General features: G+C 32.9%; 1 protein-coding gene and 1 pseudogene across 1 annotated transcript; both read right to left on the bottom strand.

Annotated features, from left to right (window-relative positions):
* Positions 1–426: 426 nt before the first annotated feature.
* Positions 427–4,337, bottom strand: LOC127718658 (putative amine oxidase [copper-containing]). The gene is made up of 3 exons (XM_052224710.1): positions 4,334–4,337; positions 2,059–4,004; positions 427–726 (listed from the first exon to the last, which is right to left on the bottom strand). The coding sequence occupies exons 1-3, from the start codon at positions 4,335–4,337 to the stop codon at positions 427–429; spliced, it is 2,250 nt and encodes a 749-aa protein (XP_052080670.1).
* Positions 4,338–20,733: 16,396 nt separating this feature from the next.
* Positions 20,734–21,675, bottom strand: LOC127718657 (putative amine oxidase [copper-containing]; annotated as a pseudogene).
* Between the last annotated feature and the right edge of the window lie 1,318 nt (positions 21,676–22,993).

Below are 22,993 nucleotides of genomic sequence, written 5' to 3'. Positions count from 1 at the left end.
AATGAGACAACTATCCACCAGAGTTCTTTGAAGTAAATATAAGCAATAATAGGCAACCGTACGGCCTTCAAAAACTGGAAAATCAATAGCGTATGCTAGGTAATCTCTGTGTTGAGTTAACCAAGATCATGTATCAATTTTTTTATGGATCTGAAGGTGTTGGTTTTGTGGGTTTTTTCTTTTCAAACATTGACATTAAAATTGTTACTGTATTGCTGATCAATAGAGATTATTCAAATCACACCAATACTTTATAAACAGTCTAATAAATGAATAGACATTTGCATATAAATGACTTGTAAGCGATTATCATATCGTTTCTTAATTGAAATGGGGTCTTTCTTGTAATCCATTCGAAAGCAACATTCTCACTTTAGGTCAACATGAAAGATAAGCTTTTTAACCTTTTATGTTCATTTTTTTTATTTAGCATTGTACAACAAGACAGGGATTCTCTTTCAGCTCAGCCTCAAATGGATTTGTCATGGGGATACAATCTACATTGTTCCTAGTACCGTATCGTCGTATTTTAACAGACTCTGCTTTGCCGTCTTTTTCCACAGAATCTATTCTTACTGCATTATTTACTGCCATTCCTGGGCTCTCGTCAAAGTAGTTAAATGGCAAAAGAAAAAAGCTTCGAGACATTCCTGTTGTATGTGTTACGGGTATGTCTTCCTTCTGTGGAATATGGTGCATACCCATTGCTACCCAGGCAACCAGGTCCTGTCAATATAAATATACAATATATGCGAATACTTCTGTAGGTTGGATAAAATTGTAGAACTGTATGAGCTAAAAATAAAAATAAAAGCAACACTTTATAACTTTGCTGTATCTGAACGCTTTTCAGGATTAACCTTCATGAGGAACGCTCAAAGACGAATATTTGAAATCGAATGACATATTAGAACAGAAACAGTTAAAGAGTTTTATGACAAGAAAGGATATAAAAATAATAGTCGAATCCATCCATCTAAATGAATATTTATGTTCTTGTACAACAAAGGATTATCCAGATCTCTTCTCTATTCAGTCAGAGGAAAGTCACCGAAAAATGGCCAGTCAGAAGTTTAACCTGAATAGTGTAGGTTCGTACAATCCCAGAATCTTTTATGCTCACATAGGAAATGGTCAATAACTGTGCAGCACGTCAACGTGACAAAAAGACATTTTGACTATTCAAATCTATTCAGACAAGACTTAAAAACAAAGTCAAGTTCATTTATTAAAGAAAACGTCGACATAGACTGTCCGTTTGAACCAAACTTTAACTTTAACCATTTATGACATTAACAGTACCAATTTTACTGAAATCCCTTTTCGACGATTAATATATCTTCAGTGATGCTCGAGTTAACAACTGAAGGTCACAGTAAGGCCTTCAAAAAGTGAATAAAAAAAAATCACTGAAAATCAACTATCTTTTTCACGACTCGCATGCATTTTCCGCATACCATGACGTAAGGACTGATGGAAAGCAGATATGTAGACTTGTCTGGTCTAAGGCAGATATGTCATTAGAACAATTCCCAAAAAAGCAGACTAGGTCTTGTCTTTCACAGATGAAGCCAACTTGCTGCAAACTTATCAAGTTAACTTTGAAAGTTATTAAAATATCTGCTCTAGAATATCTTTCGTGCAGGTTATAACCGCACCCATCTGTCGCTTCTTATCTGTTCGATAGAGGAAAAATGTTTGAAAAGCCAGCTTGAGAAAATATATATCAAGAAGGAAAAATAGTAGAAACAAAAGGATCCCCACTTTTTTACATTACACTTTTGTCAGCTACGTACAACACATGAACATTTGGGGTTAAGTTATATGTGAATAATTATTCAACAATTAGCATAGAATGGTAGACATGATTGATTATGAAAATAAATGAGTGTTAAACAATTAGACCAAAAATACTAAAGACATTAGATCTCTAATTCATACCTTACTTTCTACTTCCGGAGAAACTCTAACATATCATTACGTTATCCGCAATGAAGGGTGGATATTAATCACAGAAATCATTGCTACATTAAAAAAAATTCTTACTATATGATTTACCTGATCTACAATATTTTCGTTATCGTCGATGAATTGTTGAAAAGTAAAGACAGGGTTCTTTGAATGTGCAAATAAGTTGCTACTTGCTGGTTCACTATCTTTGTACTTAGTAACGGCAACCTGATACTGAGACCAGCTGACAGCAGGGTTGTTACCGTCATTGGGAGGTAATATGTTTTTGGTCATTCCATTATTCACTAATCGATATCCTGCCGAATTTCCAAACTTGTCTTTTGCATTGTTATTAACAAAGGTAAGATACTTTGGAAAGTTGAAGTCAAATTTTGTGGCTCCTTCCAATTCTGAATGTTTCAGTCGTTTCATGAACATATTTTGAACAATAGTGGCATCGGGATCATCGCTTACTTCATTTGGAGTAACAACAGGTTCAATGTCAAGGGTTTCGAATCTGTTTTTGGTACCTTTTATGTCAAGGTCAACTTTGTAGTGAAACATGTGTTGATGCAAAGGTGCCATAAGATTATCATCGACTTGGAAGCTGAATGGATTCTCCTTTCCATACCACGAGGTCGCCATCATACCGGACGCTGTTACCTTAGTTTCAATTACGCCATTCTGGTAAAATATGAAATCCATCGTGTAATCATACAGCAGGATTGTCGGAATTGTTCTAACTATCATAACAATAGTCTCAGCACCTTCGTAAAAGCTATGAACAAATTTACGGTATGCATGATGTCGTCGAAGTGGAATCCCTGTGTTCAATTCAAAAACACAAAACGCATGGGCATTGAAAAGTGGTTCATCGCTTGATTCCATTTTGAAAGAAGAACTAATAAATGTAGCATCAGATGGACAATCAACTCCCGGAACCAAATATTTCGATAAAGCACCGGTCTTATATCTGTTATCTTGGAAAAAAGCTGTATATTCAGAAGGCTTATAACCAGAATACATATTTGCAAGTTCCTGGGAACTAATTTCGTATGCAATACGTTCTTTTTTATATCGAATGTCATTGAGCCTTGGTCCTAACATAGGGGCAATTGCAACATCAAATTCCCAGAAACCATAGGAGATATGTCTGTCGTTTATATTATATCGTTTACCATCGGGGGAAACCTGTTGTGGGTCCCTCATGGACTTCTTAAATGGAGGCATACCTCTGGACGTTACAATACGACGAGAATTTCGAGTGACGTCAGGAAATGGTACTTTTTGTATGTCATGCTTATATTTGTGGTAATACTGAAGTACATCTTCTAAACATGAAAACAAATTTCCATCAAACCATATTTTTATGAGCGAAAATTTATCGAGATCCCATTCAACCAAAAAGGCAAAATCTAAAGGTCTCAATAAATTATACTCTACGTCATGTTTAATCGACCAAAAAAATCTTCGCTTTTTAACTCCAGATATTACCGAAGTCACCTGATGAACGAAGTTACTAATCAAGCATCTGTCACCACAATTTACTAAGCGCCCTCCGTACAAATAAAACAACATGTCACCGATTTTCTTGTCTAAGAAATCCAAAACTTTTCCTATACTGTCTGCTGCATTACTGTAGGGTCTGTCTATAAACGGAAGGGATTTAGGTTGGTATGGAACATGTCTATATCCTGAAGGGTTTGATAAAGGACCAACAACTAATTCTATCACATCTGGTTTTGCAATAGCTCCCCTGAAAATCATTACACGGGCTTCTCGTTGAGGTTGAGGAAATCCATTATCAAGATAATTTAGGACATCTTGTTTTGGAGGCAGGTAAAGATCAGCAACAAAAATGTAGTTTGAAGTAACTGAAGCTTTTGCAGCTACAGTGAGGTTTAAACTTGAATCAGAATAAAGAAAATCCAATAGACATTTAATCTCTCTTTCTGTTAAATCGCGGAACACAGAGGGATGATCATTCTCGCGTGTATCAATGTTTCCATAGTGGTATGAAGGTCGTCTGCAAATCGGCAGTTGGGAAATTGTTTCTGCAAAATACAAATCTATATTGAGATAGGTTCACTAACCAACAAACATTTCTACTGCATTTGAATGAGCTAACATAATTCGATAGTTATTATGAGTGTCCAATTTGCCGAATACAAGCTTATTAATCGGTTTTGTGGCATAATTTGCGCAGTTTTTGTTGTTACATTTGTACTTTAAGGCTTTCGTAGTGATAAATGTAAAATGGTTTTTAAACATTCTCTCACAAATGTATGTTTGTTGCCGAATAAATTCACAATTGCAACATATTTTTTTAAAGTTTGACGTCTTCCCGTAATGTGTATGGCATTTTATAATTTCTAAAAGTTACCCATTTTTCTAACTCACTGTTCTTTGTTTCGTTTGGTTGCATCAAGGTTCTCTATTTACCCTTCCAGATCACCTGAGACCATCCCGGTTTTGGTGGGGTTCGTGTAGCTCAGTTTTTAGTGTGTTTTGTGTACTGTTGATTTTCTTTTTTTTTGCCATGGCATGTTCAGTTTGTTTTCAACTTATATGTTTGATTGTTCCTTTGATATAATAAGTTTATCCTAGATAGAGTCGTTTGACTCTCTTTTACTTAAGCATACGAAAGAAAGATAGTATGGAATGGGTTTTGCATATAAAATATTCTTAGATATAATAAATTTATCCTAGATAGAGTCTTTTGCCTCTCTTTTACTTAAGCATACGAAAGAAAGATAGTTTGGAATGGGTTTTGCATATAAAATATTCGTTGATATAATATTTTTTTTTCAATCAGTAAAAAATCTAACAATCCATCAAGCTCTCAACAATGAAGATCTATATATGTTTTACTGGCATTTTGTGTGTTAACTTCCTGTTGTGTTATTTTGTGTTACAGGTTATGGTTTCTTCCTGATATAAAGTTTGACAATGAAGAGCAATTGTCGGAGCTGGGTTAAGGCGACAGTAGTTTACCGATGTTTTAATCTCTCAAAAAGACAAGGAAGAGGAAAATGAAGGTAATGAACAAAAACCGAGGCAATTGCATGAACTCTATAAGGAGCAAGAAAGGGTGTTTCGACAAGGTAAGCGTGTTTTGCTATGCATGCATCACCTGCCATGCAAAAAAAGTATTAACAAAAATACCAAATTCCAAGGTAAATTCATATAGGGAGAGGACGTTATCAACACTGGATGGTCCTAATTCAGATAATCCGAATTTTGAATCTGATTATGTGTATTATTATATGACCATGAATATTACAATATTGTAAAAGATTGATTGATTGATTGTTGGTTGCTTTACGCCGCATTAGCACAACAAGGCTATATCTCGGCGAGAGCTAATTCGAATATTTTTAACAATTTAAAGCATATTCTTAAAATCAGACAAAAGGCCCTTCAATAAACTAAAATTCTAGATTAAAGCAAATTGTATTGTAAAAGAAAAAAAAATGACCTTAATAAACAATATAAACAATAGTGTGCCCTTTTTTATAATGTGGAACATATTGATGAAGATTATAATGAAAATTTCCCAGCAAGTGTTATTGGTGGAAACTAGGGGTTAAACTATTAATTTATAATGAAAAAGATAAAGGGGTTCTTGATTTAACATATTAGTCAAAAAGAAGACAAAGAAGCAAATATTATTGAACTCATTCAGATGAAAACAAACAACAAGAAAATAAGGAAGAAAAAAGATAAATAGTAAATTGGCATGTCCAAGGATTAAATAGACTGAGGTAGGCTAAAAATACAGAACTTCAAGGAAAATTCAAAACAGAAAGTCCCTTATCAAATGGTAAAATCAAAAGCTCAAACACATCAAACAAATCGAAAACAACTGTAATATTCTTGACTTGGTATAGTAAATTTCTCCTTTTGGATTTTGTATTATATATACAAGATTTGTCTTTTTAGAGTGGTTGATGCTATTGACATTGATTGATGACATAAGTGTTACTTACCCTTCCGGGGCTCCTGAGATCACTCCCAGTTTCTGGTGGGGTTTGTGTTGCCCAGGTTTTTGTTTTCTATGCTGTGTTTTGTGTACTGTTGTTTGTCTGTTTGTCTTTTTCTTTTTTAGCCATAGCGTTGTCAGTTTAATTTCGAATTATGAGTTTGAATGTCACTTTGGTTTTTCCACTTCTTATCGCTTAAAGTGAAAGAATTCGAACTGGATGTTTAAAAAGGTACTAGTGCCATCTTCTTATTTTTTTAAAATGCTGTCCGAATTACATATCTAATTTGTTCTTTTATACTTTTACGAATTATCAAATACTTACTTCCTGATGTCCATTTCTGGAAAGGATTGAAACACTTCCCACCATGTCTCTGTAAAAATTAGTTTTAACTTATCATCTTACAATAATTAAATGAAAAGGCATTGGAATAATATATTATAATTCATGATATTCCTATAAACCCGTGTTTTCTTTCATCTTTAGTCTGCTGTAAATAAAAATAAATGAAGTTAACAAGTATTCAATAAGGGATCACTTCATTAAATGTTAAAAGCATTGAAGTAAATGAATTTATTTGAACTATTATTTTATGGGCTTTCTACTAATTGCAGTTTTATGTGCACCAAAGTACGTTAAACAACATATGTTTTCGAATCAATCGTCTACCCAAGCACTTATGTTTTTAATTTTTTGCACTAAGAGGTGTTTGTTGAATTGTTGCATTGACTTTGCTTTCCATATCGTTTTTAAATGATAGTTAATAAAAATTATCATACTTTTCTACAGATAATTAAGTATTATTGTATATATCGTCTTTAAGATTTGCCGGTCAAATTGTGCTTGTCATGCATGCAATTCGACAAATTAGGTATATTATCACACAATTTTATGTTTATATGTGAATATCCCACAATTTTAAGATGGCTTTTCATTAAGGTAATGTAATTATCATAATGACTAACAAGATGTTCAAATGACTTAGATTATTCTTTTAAATGATGTAACCGTTTATTGTGCTCATTTGTTTCAAAAGTAACCTTCATCAGACGGTTACGACCAACGTTTTTCGAATGCAAATTATTGAACTTGGTGAAAATGAGAAGCAATTAAACTATAACAAGATGTAAGGCCAAAACAGTGCAGTTCATACAATAATTATCGATGTATGGGTGAAAATTTAAGTCAACATTACATGTTTTTAATTTTCTAATTAATGAAAAGATTAACGTACAAGAAACGTGCGTCTGGTGTACAACTGTATTAACCTTTTATCTTTCGTGAGTTTTAAATCACTAGGTCGATGCGTCAGCTCGTGGAAGTTTCGACCCGAGGTTATCGTCTGCTTATAAATATTCAACCCCACGTGATTGCAATATAAAAGAAAACCACAATTTTGAATCACATTCTTAATTCTTAATATAAAGTATTAAATGATCTTATCTGAAGATGTTAAACTTTAAAAAAAAAAAAGTAATAACTTTCGGCTTTAAAAGGGCATTTACTACGAATTAGATAACAAAAAAACAAAAAACAAAAAAAAATTGTTCTTGTTTCAAGTATTTAGAATAACGGAATAAAAATATAATATTCCGCTTATAGAAGTCATTTGTTTCAATTTGGTCAAACTAAGCTTAAACATTGTTCATGTATTATTGCCTTGCAAGTATTTATACAACCTTTAGTGAAGATTGGTTGCGCATTTGGTCATCATGGTCATTCAATAAAAGGAAGAGACTGTCAACAATGAAAAGTGAAACAAGGTAGACACCAGGCATTCATATTCGTTGACTGATCCACAATCATTGTTTTACAGGTAAACACGATGAACTATAACATGAAATCAAAACCTACTAGCGTCTATGTATATTTATGTTTATATCGGGTTATATGACCGTCGGAAAAATGTATGTTTCACGGAAATCATAGAATATCCTGCTTAAAACTTCAGTGATCAAATAAATCATAACCAATCAAAATTAGATTGCCTGTAATTGTTGTCAATAAAAGAAATACAAGTTCCTTGTTCTTATTTTAATGATTACTTTATTTATAATATGATGAACTTTTCAAAACCATCTGCCTGTCATTTAGTTTCTATTACTTCATTTTGCTTTAATTTTGACTGAGCCGTATGTAGGTTATGATAAAGACGTTAGAAACACTGGTTGGATGTAATTAACTCTGAGTATTACTAACTCAATGGCCAATATTTTGGTGTAGGAGTGATTGGGATAAATAAACTCATCATAGATTTCAGACTTGCATTTCGTCTTCAAGTCGAAAATAAACTGACAACGCCATGGCTAAAACGAAAAAGACAAATAAACAACCGTATACAAAACACAACATAGAAAACTAAAGACTGACGAATTTGAAGAGTATTGAGGACACTAAATTCCGAAAGGTTTTGCCAAATACAGCTAAGCTAATCTATTCCTGAGGTAGAAACTCCTTTGTATTTAAAAAAAAATGGGTTCAAATGAAATTATATGAAAGATCTTTAACTTACGCATTTCAATTCCTGGGTAATTACAGTAGAAAAGAACATACAGAGCAGCAGAACACTTAGCATCATACTCATATCTATGGCAGCACAACTCAGAAGTGAATGTCAAACTATATATATTGGGTGTAGGAATCAAAGCTGAACTAATGATTCTTAAAAAAACATTTTTGTTAAGTGTAATTAAATTGTAACAAGCTTATCATGAAATCGCTTGAAAAAAATACAGTATTTAGAATGCTTGGTGGGATGATTAATGTATAAGCTCAATAGATATATAATGAGAACTGTACTTATCTTTATTCATCCGAACAAATATTGGGTTCATTTCCCTAAGAACCATGATATAATTTATTTTTGCAATATTTTTTCAATCATAAAATGTCATTTTCATACCTCTGGACGTTAATGATCAAAAGTTGTGTTAAACAGGTCAAACAAAAAGTTCACACATTTTCCACTATTAGAAACTGCTTGATTCCGGAAAAATATACGTTGCAATTGCAACAAAAAGCTTCTTTTTCCATAACTTTCTAAAAGTGGATAATATATTAAAATGAAATATTGGATCTGAAGAGAACGTTTTCTTTTACAAATTGAAACTGTCCACGTGGATTGCAGAGTTTTGCAAATTGAAATTATCTACGTGGATTGCAGTTTTACAAATTGAAACTGTCCACGTGGATTGCAGAGTTTAAACAAAAACCTGAACTACGACAAAAATGTCGAATCAAAGATGGGGCCCCTCACGGGTGTCCAAGTAATCACATAATCACAATTTTTTTTGCCAATATAATCACACAATCATTAATTATTTATTTAAACAAGATAACCAAATAATCAAAAATACAATCCTAGATTATCAGATAATCAAATAATCAAATAATCATGAAATATTTGGTCTGGTTATCAAATAATCATCATCAACACGGCCAAGTTATCACATAATCAAAAACCCCATGAGGAGGCTCAAAGATATTATTGATTTTAAATTATGAAAATAGACAAGAATTGGATAATATCCATATGGAAACTTCTGCAGTTTATATTTCCTACTACGTATTTTGGCCTCAAGCATGCAAGAGATATACATTGTTGAAATGGGTATTTGATGCAGTAACATTTGTACTGTTAACAAATATACTACCACTGGGTGGATACATCTGCTGATTGACTGCGAGTCCCCGAGGATTTCACCAGCTCGATAGCTTATTTTGGTACTTGTATGGATACTGTTTTTGGAAATTTGCTGTGCTAAAATTGAGGAAATCGTTACAAAATAAGGAATGTATCTCCCGTATGCCGATCTCTGATACTGTGCCTTAGTTTGGCCTTAATCTTGGTCCTTTCTATTTTATTTCATCAGTTTTTTAGCGTGTTTATTAGATTTTTAAATAATGTGGCCTAGAGCATCACAGATTCGACCTAAATTGTTGAAATGTGCAAATGGTACCCTTAAGGTTAGTAGAAGTGAAAGGGGAAATTTTCTAATAATGGTTGGATGGTTAATAAATAGGTTTGTTTTGTAAAAAAATGAAGAAAAACTAATTTCATTTTTTTATTACATGTGCAATTTTTAAAAAAAGAAATGAATTCACAATCGAGGTATGCTAATCGGTATTTCACATATTTCATAAACAAACTCTCTGATCAAGGATTTTTGTATTTATAAGTAAATATTTTGATATGTATATAAATGATGACAAAGGGTAATGAATGAAAACAGTCCAGTTTTTGCATTACATATTTTCAAAAAGATGAATAAAATATAATTGAGAATGGAAACATGGAACGTGTCAAAAAGACAACCACCAACCATTGAGTAGAAAACAGCCCAAGGATACTACTGGGTCTTCAACGAAGCGAGGCCACACTAAACTGTTAAACAAATAAATATACTAGTATAATAAAAAAATCAGTTTTATAGTTAATTATTGTATATATATATCATGAATACTGAATACTTCCTTGGGTATTTAGAAGATAGTAACGGAAACGTACTGCTAGTTCAATTTAGAAACCGATTAAGGTATATATTCAAATGTATATATGTCATTATTATTTGAACCATCTTCGAATTCGACTTATAGCGAAATTTTTTTTCATGCAGAATACCAGTAGCCGAATATAGAACATAGAATGTAACCTCGATTTTAACCATTTCTGATGAGGTTCGTGTTGGTCACTTCTTAGTTTCGTGTGAAAATGTTTTGATATTGATGTTCATTAATAAAATTGATGAAAAGACATTTCAAAATTTAGATAGAACTATTTTTGTCGAGCTTTTCTTATAAAGCGTTGATATTTTCACCCAAAGAGACCAACCATAGAGTGATACTTGGCAATTTAAAAAACGTCTTCATTTCAAAAACATGTAGGCCTGTGAAACATATGACTTAGGGTACGATTAACTAAAATTTCACGTCCTATAAGTATTTTTTTCAAAAAATATAACATCAAGAGATCCTTTTGTCAACGTTTGTGCTTTATATTACCTATCTTAAAAACCAATAAAATTTTAAATGTTTTAATTGAATTTCGTAAAACAAAATCAAAATGTGTACTATTTGTGACGTCATGAAATGAACGCTTATTCGAAAAGTTTAATATAAGTATATATATCCTTATTTGAGATTTTAGCTAGATACAAGTGCCATAATCGGACCTTGTCGACCAAACTCCTTTAGTGACGAAAACAATTAAGTTTGCCGCATCTTGAACAATTTTGGGTTTCCACTTTCACTAAAATTTTTTAGAAAATAGTCTCAAACCGATTTAATAACCTAGCATGTTTCTGCATTACAATAAATGCAAATCATAAAAGAAAATTAAAAATTCCATTCTGAATTTTTGCAATAAGTGATTCTACTTTCGTGTAATTACCTTTAAACTGTATCTATTTTACATTATATGACGTGCGCTGCAAATATCCTATACTAATGTTAAAACCCTGAACAATCTTTCTGTATATTGTAAATTCAGAAATTATTGCGTGCATTTATTATTGCGATTTCGCCATTTTAGACTAAAATGCGATTTTATTTTTTGCGATATTGTGAAAAATCCTGTTTAATTCATATAAAAAATTTCAAAATGCGAGTTTAAATTATTGCGATTATAACCCTGTCGCATTTTTCGCAATAATTAAAACATCGCAATAATTTCTGAATTTACAGTATTATGACCAATTTCATTATATGATGTGATTTTTCTATCATATAATGCGATATTGGCCTTATCTTCTATGTCGTCGTCTATATTTGATGTCCGATTTCTTTATGTTTTTGACATTTTAACATCAAATCAAATTTGTCCCTTTAATTAGTTTGTTATTTATGACAATGTAGGATCAAAAATATTGTTCGATAAACTATATGAAAGACTTTCGAAAAGAGTCTAGGAATTTTATGTTCAAACTATTTTAATTCCTAACATCGTTCCAATTTCATGCATCTCTGCGATTGTTAACACATTGCAACTTTCCAAACCACAAAACTTCATTGTTTTGTTCATTACATATACTTTAAATTGTTAGTTAAAAATAACTTTAATCACATTAACGGTTAAATTTTGATGTAGTTGTGTCAGTCTATCTTTGCATATCATTTATCACTAGGGGTTTGTAAATCTGTACACTAAATGTTTGATATGAATGTCGTACGTTAGTATGAAAAAAAAGCTTTCAACAGAGAACCAAAAGTCAGTGTAAATAAACTCATCATAGATACCATGCGAAAAATTGTGTACCCCAGACGTGCGTTTCGTTTACAAAAGATTCATCAGTTACGCTAGAATCAAAAAAGTTAAAAAGGCCAATTAAAGTACGAAGTTGAAAAGCATAAGGGAACCAAAATTCTAAAAGGATTTGCCTAATACAGCAAAGGTAATCTATTCTATGAGTAGAAAATCATGTATTGTGATATTCTTTACTTTAAGTATTATATTTTGTACTCAGAAATTATTGTTACTCCTTAGAGGTTAAAGACGGAACTTGTATGTACACAAAGTCGATAAGATATATTTATAGCACTCGAGCTACTAACAGCCTAATTGACATGGTAGATCTAATGAACATGTCAGTGATACTTATCTGATAATGTTTTAAAGGTTAAGCCTACACAATCGAAACAATTCGACAGTGGTGATAATTACATTTTTTTTACCTTGATTTATTTTTCATTTATCTGGATAATTTTATTTTTAAAAGTTTGATTTTATATCCGTTATGTTTTCCTTTCGTTGTAACATAGATCTTTTGTTGGTTTTTGGTCAATTCCGTAATTTCGTTCAAACAGAGTAATTTTGTGACATCATGCATGCCTCTACCATAGTAAAGCGTCCGTAGGTCACAGACCAAAATTATTACTGACACCGTCATTAAAACCTATACCAATTTATGTTAAAAACAAATGATATGATAAAAGTACATTAAACACATGTGTTAGGATAATCTGCATTAGGTTCGTTATTTTGTACAACGTTTCCAATCAATTTGCGCAGATCTCATTACTTTCAAATGATCAATGATTATCCTTGAGTACGACATATTTTTTTTTTGTGAAGCATAACATAAAATACCGATGTCAGTATGTCATTTTATAAAATGTATGTACAACCATCCATATATACAAACTAGTTGGCCAAATCCCGCTACATACGGGAAGAACAAAGTTTTGGTAAAGCAAATTTGCATATCTATCATTATTTGGCTAAATATCAGACGCATATTATATAGATTATAGTGTTAGCCTTGTATTATCATGGGTGAATATATAACCATAGGTGATTATAGTTCAATTGATATATTGATGTGACTTCATGGTAAGTAAAATTATCCCCCTTTACTGCGAAAAAAAACGACTTGTCTGCAAGGTATTCCATCTACTTGCCACGTACGTCTATACAATACATAGAGATTAACACATGTCTTTTTCCGAGACCCTATATCTTTCCAAGACTTAAGTCGCGGTATGGTCATCAAGTTGGTTACTTATTTCTTATTCCTTATTCGTTACTTACTTATTCCTTATTCGTAACCTACTCGTTACTTATTCCTCATTCGTTACATATTCGTTACGTATTCATTATTCCTTATTCGTTCCTTGTTCGCTTTTAATATATTGCCCCCTTCTTATGATTTTTTTTCTTTTCTTTTCTTGACTCTGGTGTAAGATATAGTTCGAGGAGGTAATATTACCCTGTTAGCGCGTACGTACCCGTTTCTGCGCTCGACTGATATCCTGTTACTTATTCGCTATTTATTCATTCCATATTCGCTTTTTATACGTTGCCCCTTTTTAATGATTTCTTTTTATTTCTTTTCATGTTTCTGGTGTTAATCCTGTTTTCGTGGAATTAGAATTACCAAGTTAGCGCATTTGTACCAGTTTCTACGCTCGACTGATACCCTGTTACTATTCGCTACTTTTTTGTTAATTATAACATTTTATACGTTGCCTCTTTTTAATGCTTTCTTTTTATTTCATTTCATGTCTCTTGTGTTAATTCTTTTTCGTGGTGTTAAAATAACTCCGTTAGTGCATATGTACCCGTTTCTGCGCTCATCTGATAGCGTATTACTTATTCGCTATTTATTCATTCCATATTCGCTATTTATACGTTGAACCTTTTTTGAGATTTATCTTTATTTCTGTTCTCGTTTCTGGTGTTAGTTCTGGTTTCGTGAAGTTAAAATAACCCCGTTAGCGCATATGTACCAGTTTCTGCGCTCGACTGATACCCTGTTACTATTCACTACTTATTTGTTCATTATTAGCTTTTTATGGCCCTTATTAAGCCTTCTTTTTATTTCATTTCATGTCTCTGGTGTTCTTTTTCGTGGAGTTAAAATAACCCAGTTAGCGCGGTCGTACTAGTTTCTGCGCTCGTCTATAACATGTTACTTATTTGTTACTTATTTGTCCGTTTTCGCTTTTTATACGTTGAACCTTTTAATGCCTTTCTTTCTTTTATTTTCTTGTCTCTGGTGTTAGTTCTTGGTTCGTAGAGGTGGAATTACCCTACTAGCGCGTTTAGACCCGTTTCCACGCTCGACTGATACCTTGTTAATTATACGTTCCTTAATCGCTTATTACATGTTGCCCCTTTTTAGTGGATCCTTTTTATTTTTTTCATGTCTCAGGTGTTAGGTCTGGTTTCAAGGTGTTAAATAATCCCTGGTATCGCATATATACCAGTTTCTGCGCGCCAATGATACTCTGTTACTTATTCGCTGTTTATTTGTTCCGATTGTTTTTTTTTAATTCCACCTTTTTAATGTTTTTTTTTCTTGACTCTGGTGTTTGTTCTTTGTTCGTGGATGTCAAATTATCCTATTTGCACGTATGTACCCGTTTCCGCGGTCAAATGATACCCTGTTACTTATTCGTTCCCTATTTGGATTTTATACATATACATTTATTTTGTACATAACAACATGATAATAATTGAAGTGTAAACAAAAAATTAACCTAAAAAAAGAGCATTACTAAAATAAAAGATATGAAAAAAGGGCGGGATTGAGCGCTCAAAAACTTGTTCTGTAACTTCGAACTAAATCTTTGCTTTGAGTCTATTGTTTATGGTAGTTGTATTTATGTCTTCATTCGGTTGCTTGAGTTTACCTATTTACAACTGATGTTTATAGTTTGTTCTTATGTTGTGCTGTTCAACCACACTTTCTATGTTAGGGGATGGTCAAGCGCTAACAAACATGTTTAATCTGCTACATTCTTGATGTGCCTTTCCAAAGTCAGGAGCCTGTTGTTCAGTAGTTGATTCATATCTGTCATACTTGTTTTTCGTAAATTGTTTTGTTTTCATAAGCCATTAGTTTTCTCATTTGAATTGATTCAGATTTTCATGTCTGGACCTTTAATTACCGACTATACGGTGTGGGTTTTTCTCACTGGTGGACCATACTTGCTTATGTCTACTTCATTTGAATTCTGGTGGATAGTTTTCAAAATATGACAAAAAAATCCGTTGTTTTTCTGCGGTTTAATGTTGTAATGTATTATTATATTATTTATTTATGTATTTCTCTGTGCTGAGTGTTCTTGCGTTTGTTTGTTTTGAACATTGCCATATAAGCAGGAGGTTTTCGGAAAATTTCCGGAACCAAGTCAGGAATATGGCAGTTGTTATCAGACAGTCCGTTTCTATGTGTGTTGGCGTTTGCGTTTGCTTTTGTTGTAGTTCAGTGTTTCTGTTGTTCAGTTGTTTTCCTCTTATAGTTGATGTGCTTCTCTCGGTTTTACCAGGATTTGTTTTTGCTTAATCGAATTATGACTATTGAACAGCGGTATACTACTGTTGTCTTTATTTAAGGATTTCAACATTTTATAAACAGTTAGTTTACAGAAAACGAACATTTCGGTATATCTTTTATCATCACAAAAGTTCTGTCTACTGGGCTAGTGAAACCCAAAGGAATATACAACATTTTATAAACAGTTAGTTTACAGAAAACGAACATTTCGGTATATCTTTTATCATCACAAAATTTCTGAATTCTGGGCTAGTGATACACTCGAGGATATACAGCGGTAAATCTTTTATCATCACAAAAGTTCTGACTACTGGGCTAGAGAAACCCCCAGGGATAAAACGTGCATCAGCAGTGATACTTATCCAGTTGTAGTAGGACAAAGATACCAGGCTTATACAAAAAGGTACTACAAACGCGTTAAATTCATCAGTGGCGCTCAGATCAAAACAGTTGCAAATCCAAATAGTATATTACAAAGTTGAGGACCATTTTTATCCAAATATTGAAACATGTTGAGCCACATACGGCTAGGACAATCAATACCAAGGGGTAGAAAAACCTTAGCGTTTTGCATATTTCAACATTTTATAAATTATGAAAACCTATCGATGTTATTTTTTTACAGCACAAAAGTTCTGACTACTGGGCTGGTAATTGCCTCGAGGCAAACGTATTGCATTTTAAACTGTGATATTCATGACAGATCGGCTAATGGTCTCCAAATGAATTATTGGTTGTATGATAACATCAACAGAAGACTGAGAGAAGGGAAGTAACTCAAACATTTTTAAAATATAAAAAGTATCCTAATATAAGAAATTGACTTGTGAAGGTGAACTTGTTCAAAACTGAGAGAAAGTAACTAACTGTAATTTTGTTTTATGTTTAGGAAAATTTTATGACAAATATTCTTATTGCAAATTTTAAATTGCTCCAATCTGATTATATGTTATTTTAACAGAATTATATATTAAGACAATTATGCATACAACAAACTAAATAAAACAAAATAAAAATTCCTAGCATACAATTTAAAAAGTATAAAACATTTTTTACAATAGCAACAAAACAATGATTGTAATTTAATACGGATTATAGTGTTCTATTTCAAATGAGAGGTTTAGCTAGCTATTAAACCAGTTTCAATCCACTATTTTCTACATAAGGAAATGCCTGTACCAAGTCAAAAATCTGACAGTTGTTTTCCATTCGATTGATGTGTTTGCGCTCTTGATTTTGCAATTTGATTAGGGAATTTCCGTTTTGAATTTTCCTTGGAGTTCGGTATTTTTCTTATGCTATTTTTTACAGAAAATAAACATATCGATGATATCTTATATCATCACAAAAGTGCTGACTACTAGTAATACCCTGGGGGATGAAACGTCAATGAGCAGTGATACTGATCCAGTGGAAGTGAGACAATCTTTGTATCTTTGAAATTATTTAGAAATAAGGGATATATTTCCTTCCTGCAAAGCTGTGATTCCTTGTCAGGATATGGCTATACTTTAGTTTCTTTTTGGTTTGATCCGCTTTTCAACATTTGTATAAGATTAGGAAATTCAGATAGTTTGGCCTCGAGCATCACTGAAGAGACTTTCAGTGTCGAAAATCGCATCTGGTTCATATAAATTTGTACCGTTTATGTTATTCTGTAATTTTATTTTTACACACAAACACTATGATGTTTTGGGCATTATCTGGTTGGACAACAACATATTTATTATGTAGGTTAAACTGGTGAAAAATGTCCTATAAAGTATTATCCCAAAGACAATATTTCATGGCTTTGTATAACGAAATATTGTCCCCATCTATTAAATTGTGTCTATAGAAGGACAGTTTTCCGTATGAAATATTGTCCATACACTAACTTTGTCTTGTTAGAGGGAGATTATTCAAGGAAATGAATTGTGTATATTGAGACAATATTTCATTGATGGATTGTCATGACATTTTGTTTCATAAAAGGGGAGTTATAAACATTTCATATTTTGGATAATGATATCATTACAGTGTTTGTTTGTTTGTTTGATAATAGCAAAAGAACCTGCATAGTTAGTTTATGTAACAATTCATGGTTATACACAGACTGTTCATGGAAAATATTTTAAAAAATCCAGAAACGCTCACAATTTCATAGCAGAGGGTTTATCAGGGAAGATATAGTTGTATTAAGAAATATTTTCATGGACATTATTTAACAGGAAAATATTATCATGGACAGAATTCCACTGTAAAATATTGTAATGGACAGTATTTCATAGTGAAATATAATGAAGAAAGAGCTGACAAAATTTCATGGATATGGATACCATTTCATAATGAAATATTGTACTGGACAGAATTTCATGATGAAATAGGGTCTACGGACAATATCTTATATAATGTTCGACGGACAATATTTCATGGGGGACATTATTTTATGCTACACTTAGCAACATAAGTGTCTTAATTTCTAAATATGTAGCATGTGTAATCATAGACCAATTCAGTTTTTAATACTAATTTGTATCAATAACATCACAGCCTTAACCCTTTCGTGTTCTTTTTTGCGACTGAATCTATCAGTATTCTGAAGATGTGTTTCCAGTTGATTGATTAGGCTTTTGATATTTCGGATATTTGGATAACACATTTTTCAGAGAATATATCAAGGTCAACAGTAATACAATAGCCAGCCGGATTACACATAAATAGTGAATTAGCCAATGTGCAGTCAGGAGTTTAAGACTTAGTCGTCAATATTGAGATCATCTAACTCGTTATTGTAGTTGAAGATTATAGTCGCAACTGGTTTGGTATAGGTATAAGAGATGATAGGTACAGATTGATTTTTAGATATTTTCGGGTGAACTTGTTTAGGATAAATGATATATGTTGATGGGATCGAGACCTCTGTTGGTAATGTTAAGTTTAAAAAAGGATCAGTATAATCTTTTCATCTTTTCCAATGCAAAACTGTCTGAAAATCCTGTGACTAGTATTATCCGAGATGATATCTGTAATTTGATTAATGAAATTTGATGCAAGAAATATGGACACAGTAAAGTATAATAATGTCTCGAAAATTTCATTTTGTATCATCGATAAGTATGACTATGTTTCGCAAGCTACCATCACAATGCTCTATTTCATCCGAAATAAATTCGTTTGTAAATATTTATTTATGAGTGTACTATATAAAATAAGGAGACGTGGAATGATTGCCAATGAAACAACCATCCACCAAAGATGTCTGAAGTAAATATAAGCAAGTATAGGCAAACCTACGGCCTTCAACAATGTGAAAATTCAATAGCGTATGCTATGGAAATCATGTATCATTTTTATGGATTTGAATGTGTTGGTTTTGTGCGTTTTATATTTTCAAACAATGAAATTACAATTATTATTGTATTGCTTATAAAAGAAGATTATTATAATCACAGCAATACTTAATGAACAGTCTAATAAATGATTGATTGATTGAGTGTTGGTTGCTTAACGTCTAGTGGTAAATATTTCATGCATGTTCACAAATTAACAATAAATACAATTAGTAGGTCCGGTAATAGAGGTCAACTGGGTTGCAGGTCGGGGAAATTTAGACTGCCACCAAAAAATTAGGGTATATTGGATATGGACAGAAATTCAGCCTTACAACAGGCCACCTACGGACCCCTCAAAGAGTTGTTGCAAGGGTTCTTAAGGTGTAGAGAGCGAGGCACTCTCTCTACGCGAGGCACTCTCTCTACGCGAGGAATTGGATTTAACGTCCCTATTCTGACTGGATGTGGTTGCGTACTTGATACGACCCTCACAGCCAAACGGACGTCCCATGTTGGCAAGGATTTTACTGTTGGTCGGAAGAAGACCTGTAGTGACCATATTTCTATTCCTCAGTCACTCTTGGGGATCTAATAAATGAATAGATATTTGCATATAAATGACTTGTAAGCAAAGATAATAACGTTTCTTAATTCAAAATGAAATCTTTCTTCTTTTACATTCTCAACATTCTCACTTTAGGCCAACATAAAAAATTAGCTTTCTAATCTATTTATGTTCGTTTTTTCTATATTTAGAATTGTACAACAAGACAGGGATTCTCTTTCAGCTCATCCTCAAATGGATTTTCTTGGGGATACAATCCACATTATTCCTAGTACCATATCGTCGTATTTTAACAGACTCTGTTTTGCCGTCTTTTCCCACAGAATCTATTCTTACTGGATCATTAACTGCCATTCCTGCGCTCTCGTCATTTAGTTTTACGTCTTGTTCTAAGTCAGGAGCCTGATATTTAGTGGTTGTCGTTTGTTGATGTGGTTCATAAGTGTTTCTCGTTTCAAGTTTTTTATATAGATTAAACCGTTGGTTTTCCTGTTTGAATTGATTTACACTAGTCGTTTTGGGACCCTTTATAGATTGCTGTTTGGTGTGAACCAAGGCTCGAGTTGAAGGCCGTATTTTGACCTATACTTGTTTACTTTTTACACACTGGGACTTGGATGGAGAGTTGTCTAATTTGCACTCATACGACATCTTCTTATTTCTCCAAGGAAAATTCAAAACGAACTCCAAGGAAAATTCAAAACGGAAAGTCCTTTATCAATTGGCAAATAAAAAGCTCAAACACATCAAACGAATGAAAAACAACTGTAATATTCCTGACTTGGTACAGGTATTTTCTTATGTAGAAAATGTTGGTTTAAAAATGGTTTTATAGCTAGCTAACCTATCACTTGTATAACATTCGCATAAAATTCCAGAAAATAATATAAACAAAAAGATCCTAACTTTTCTACATTACACCTATGTCAGCTACGGAGATCGTGGAACAACATAGAAACATTTGGGACTAAGTTATGTGAGAATAATTATTCATCAATTAGCATAGAATGGTACAAATGATTGCTTATGAAAAGAAATGAGTGGTAAACAATTAGACCAAAACCATTAAGAACATTGGATCTCTAATCCATAACTTATTTTCTACTCCAGGAGAAACTTGAACATTTCATTTACGTTACCTACTATTAAGGGTAGATATTAATCACAACAATCATTGCTTTTATTGAAAATGTTCTTACTAAATGATTTACCTGATCTACAATATTTTCGTTATCGTCGATGAATTGTTGAAAAGTGAAGACAGGGTTCTTAGAATGTGCAAACAAGTTCGCTACTAGATGGTTTTTTGTAACGGCAACCTGATATTGCGACCAGCTGACAGCAGGGTTGTTACCGTCATTGGGAGGTAATATGTTTTTGGTCATTCCATTGTTCACTACTCGATATCCTGCCGAATTGCCAAACTTGTCTTTTACATTGTTATTAACAAGGATTAGATACTTTGGAAAGTTGAAGTCATATTTGGTGACTCCTTCTAATTTAGAATGTTTCAGCCGTTTAGTAAACATATTTTGAAGATAGTGGCATCGGGGTGATCGCTTACTTCATTTGGAGTAACAACAGGTTCAATGTCAAGGGTTTTGAATCTGGTTTTGGTATCTTTAATGTCAAGATCTACTTTGTAGTGGAACATGTGCTGAGGCAAAGTGCCATAAGATGATCATTAACTTGGAAGCTGAATGGATTCTCCTTTCAATACCACGAAGTCGCCACCATGCCGGCGGCTGTTATCTTTGTTTCCATTACGCCATTCTGGTAAAATATGAAATCCATCGTGTAATCATACAGCAGGACTGTCGGTATTGTTTTAACTATCATACAATAATCGCAGCACCTTCGTAAAAGCTATGAACAAATTTAGGGTATGCATGATGTCGTCGAAGTGGCATTCCTTTGTTCAGTTCAAAAACACAAAACGCATGTGCATTGGCAAGTGTTTCATCTTTTGAATCCATCTTGAACGAAGAGCTTATAAATGTAGCATCTGATGGGCAATCCACGCCTTGAACCAAATATTTCGATAAAGCACCTGTCTTATATCTGTTATCTTGAAAAAAGCTGTACATTCAGAACTTATCAAGATCCCATTCAACCAAAATGGCAAAATCTAAAGGTCTCATTAAGTAATACTCTACGCCATGTTTTAACGACCTAAAGAATCTTCGCTTTTCAACTCCAGATAAGACCAAAGTCACCCAATGAACGAAGTTACTAATTAAGCATTTTTCACCACAATTCACTAAGCGCCCTCCATACAAATGAAAAAAAACATGTCACCGAGTTTCTTGTCTAAGAAATTCAAATATTTCCCTATACCGTCTGCTGCATTACTGTAGGGCCTGTCTATAAACGGAAGGGATTTAGGTTGTATGGAACATCTTTGTATCCTGAAGGGTGTAGTAAAGGACCAACAACCAATTTTATCACATCTGGTATTGCAACATCTTCTCTAAAAATCATAACACGGGCTTCTCGTTGAGGTTGAGGAAATCAATTATCAAGGTAATTTTAGACATCTTGATTTAGTGGTAGGTACAGATCAGCAACAAAAATGAAGTTTGAAGTAACTGAAGCTTTTGCAACTACAGTGAGGTTTAAACTTGAATTTTTTCAGTTTTTAAAAGAAAAAAGGAACCAATGTTATATGTATGAAAAATCTAGAGAGAAACATTTCCCGCCAAATTTTCAATTGCTTATATCTCTAAAACAAGCTCACGGACACTTCGTTTTCTGGTTTTTAGTTCCTTTTTGTATATACTATCAATTTATAACAGTCTTCTAAAAAGCTTGTAATTTTGAAACAGAGTAGCAACCATCCTTAAGATATGTTCACTGATAAAAAAACGACTAAAATAAGTACCATTATTTCAAATAAAAAAAGTGTCTATGGACAACTTCACATAATTCTATATTTGGTATGTGTGATCAAATTGGCGAATACAAGCTTGTTTATCAGCTCTATGCAATCATTTGCGCAGTTGTTTCTGGATAAGGGAACTAGGTACTACAATGCCATATGGTTGCAATGATAACATCAAAGGAATAGAGAATTTGTCGAGTCCAGCCTGCTGTGATGTAAATGTAATGAGTTTATTTAATACTATCTTAAGACCCCAGCGTACTCAAGGGCAAAAACTTTACCATCGGCCCAATGTTAAAAAGTCTTCCATATCTAGATCGCCCTCAGGGAGCTTTAATGACCTTCTTTCACATCTTTATCATCTGCTAGGATTACATTACATTAGAACTATTCTTTTTTTCACTGCCTGTTAATTTTCTTAAATGTTTGAGAGATTATGCACTTGAAAAGGCATGCATAGATACATTTTCGCCAATATACAGAATGATCAGTATAATTTGTGATGTAGCTCTTTTCTTTGTTGA

The sequence above is a fragment of the Mytilus californianus genome, unplaced genomic scaffold (genome assembly GCF_021869535.1).
Source record: "Mytilus californianus isolate M0D057914Y unplaced genomic scaffold, xbMytCali1.0.p SCAF_10, whole genome shotgun sequence".
NCBI classification, from domain to species: Eukaryota; Metazoa; Mollusca; class Bivalvia; order Mytilida; family Mytilidae; genus Mytilus; species Mytilus californianus.
Note: the sequence above shows the minus strand (reverse complement) of the source record. Positions and strands in the feature narration are given on the sequence as shown.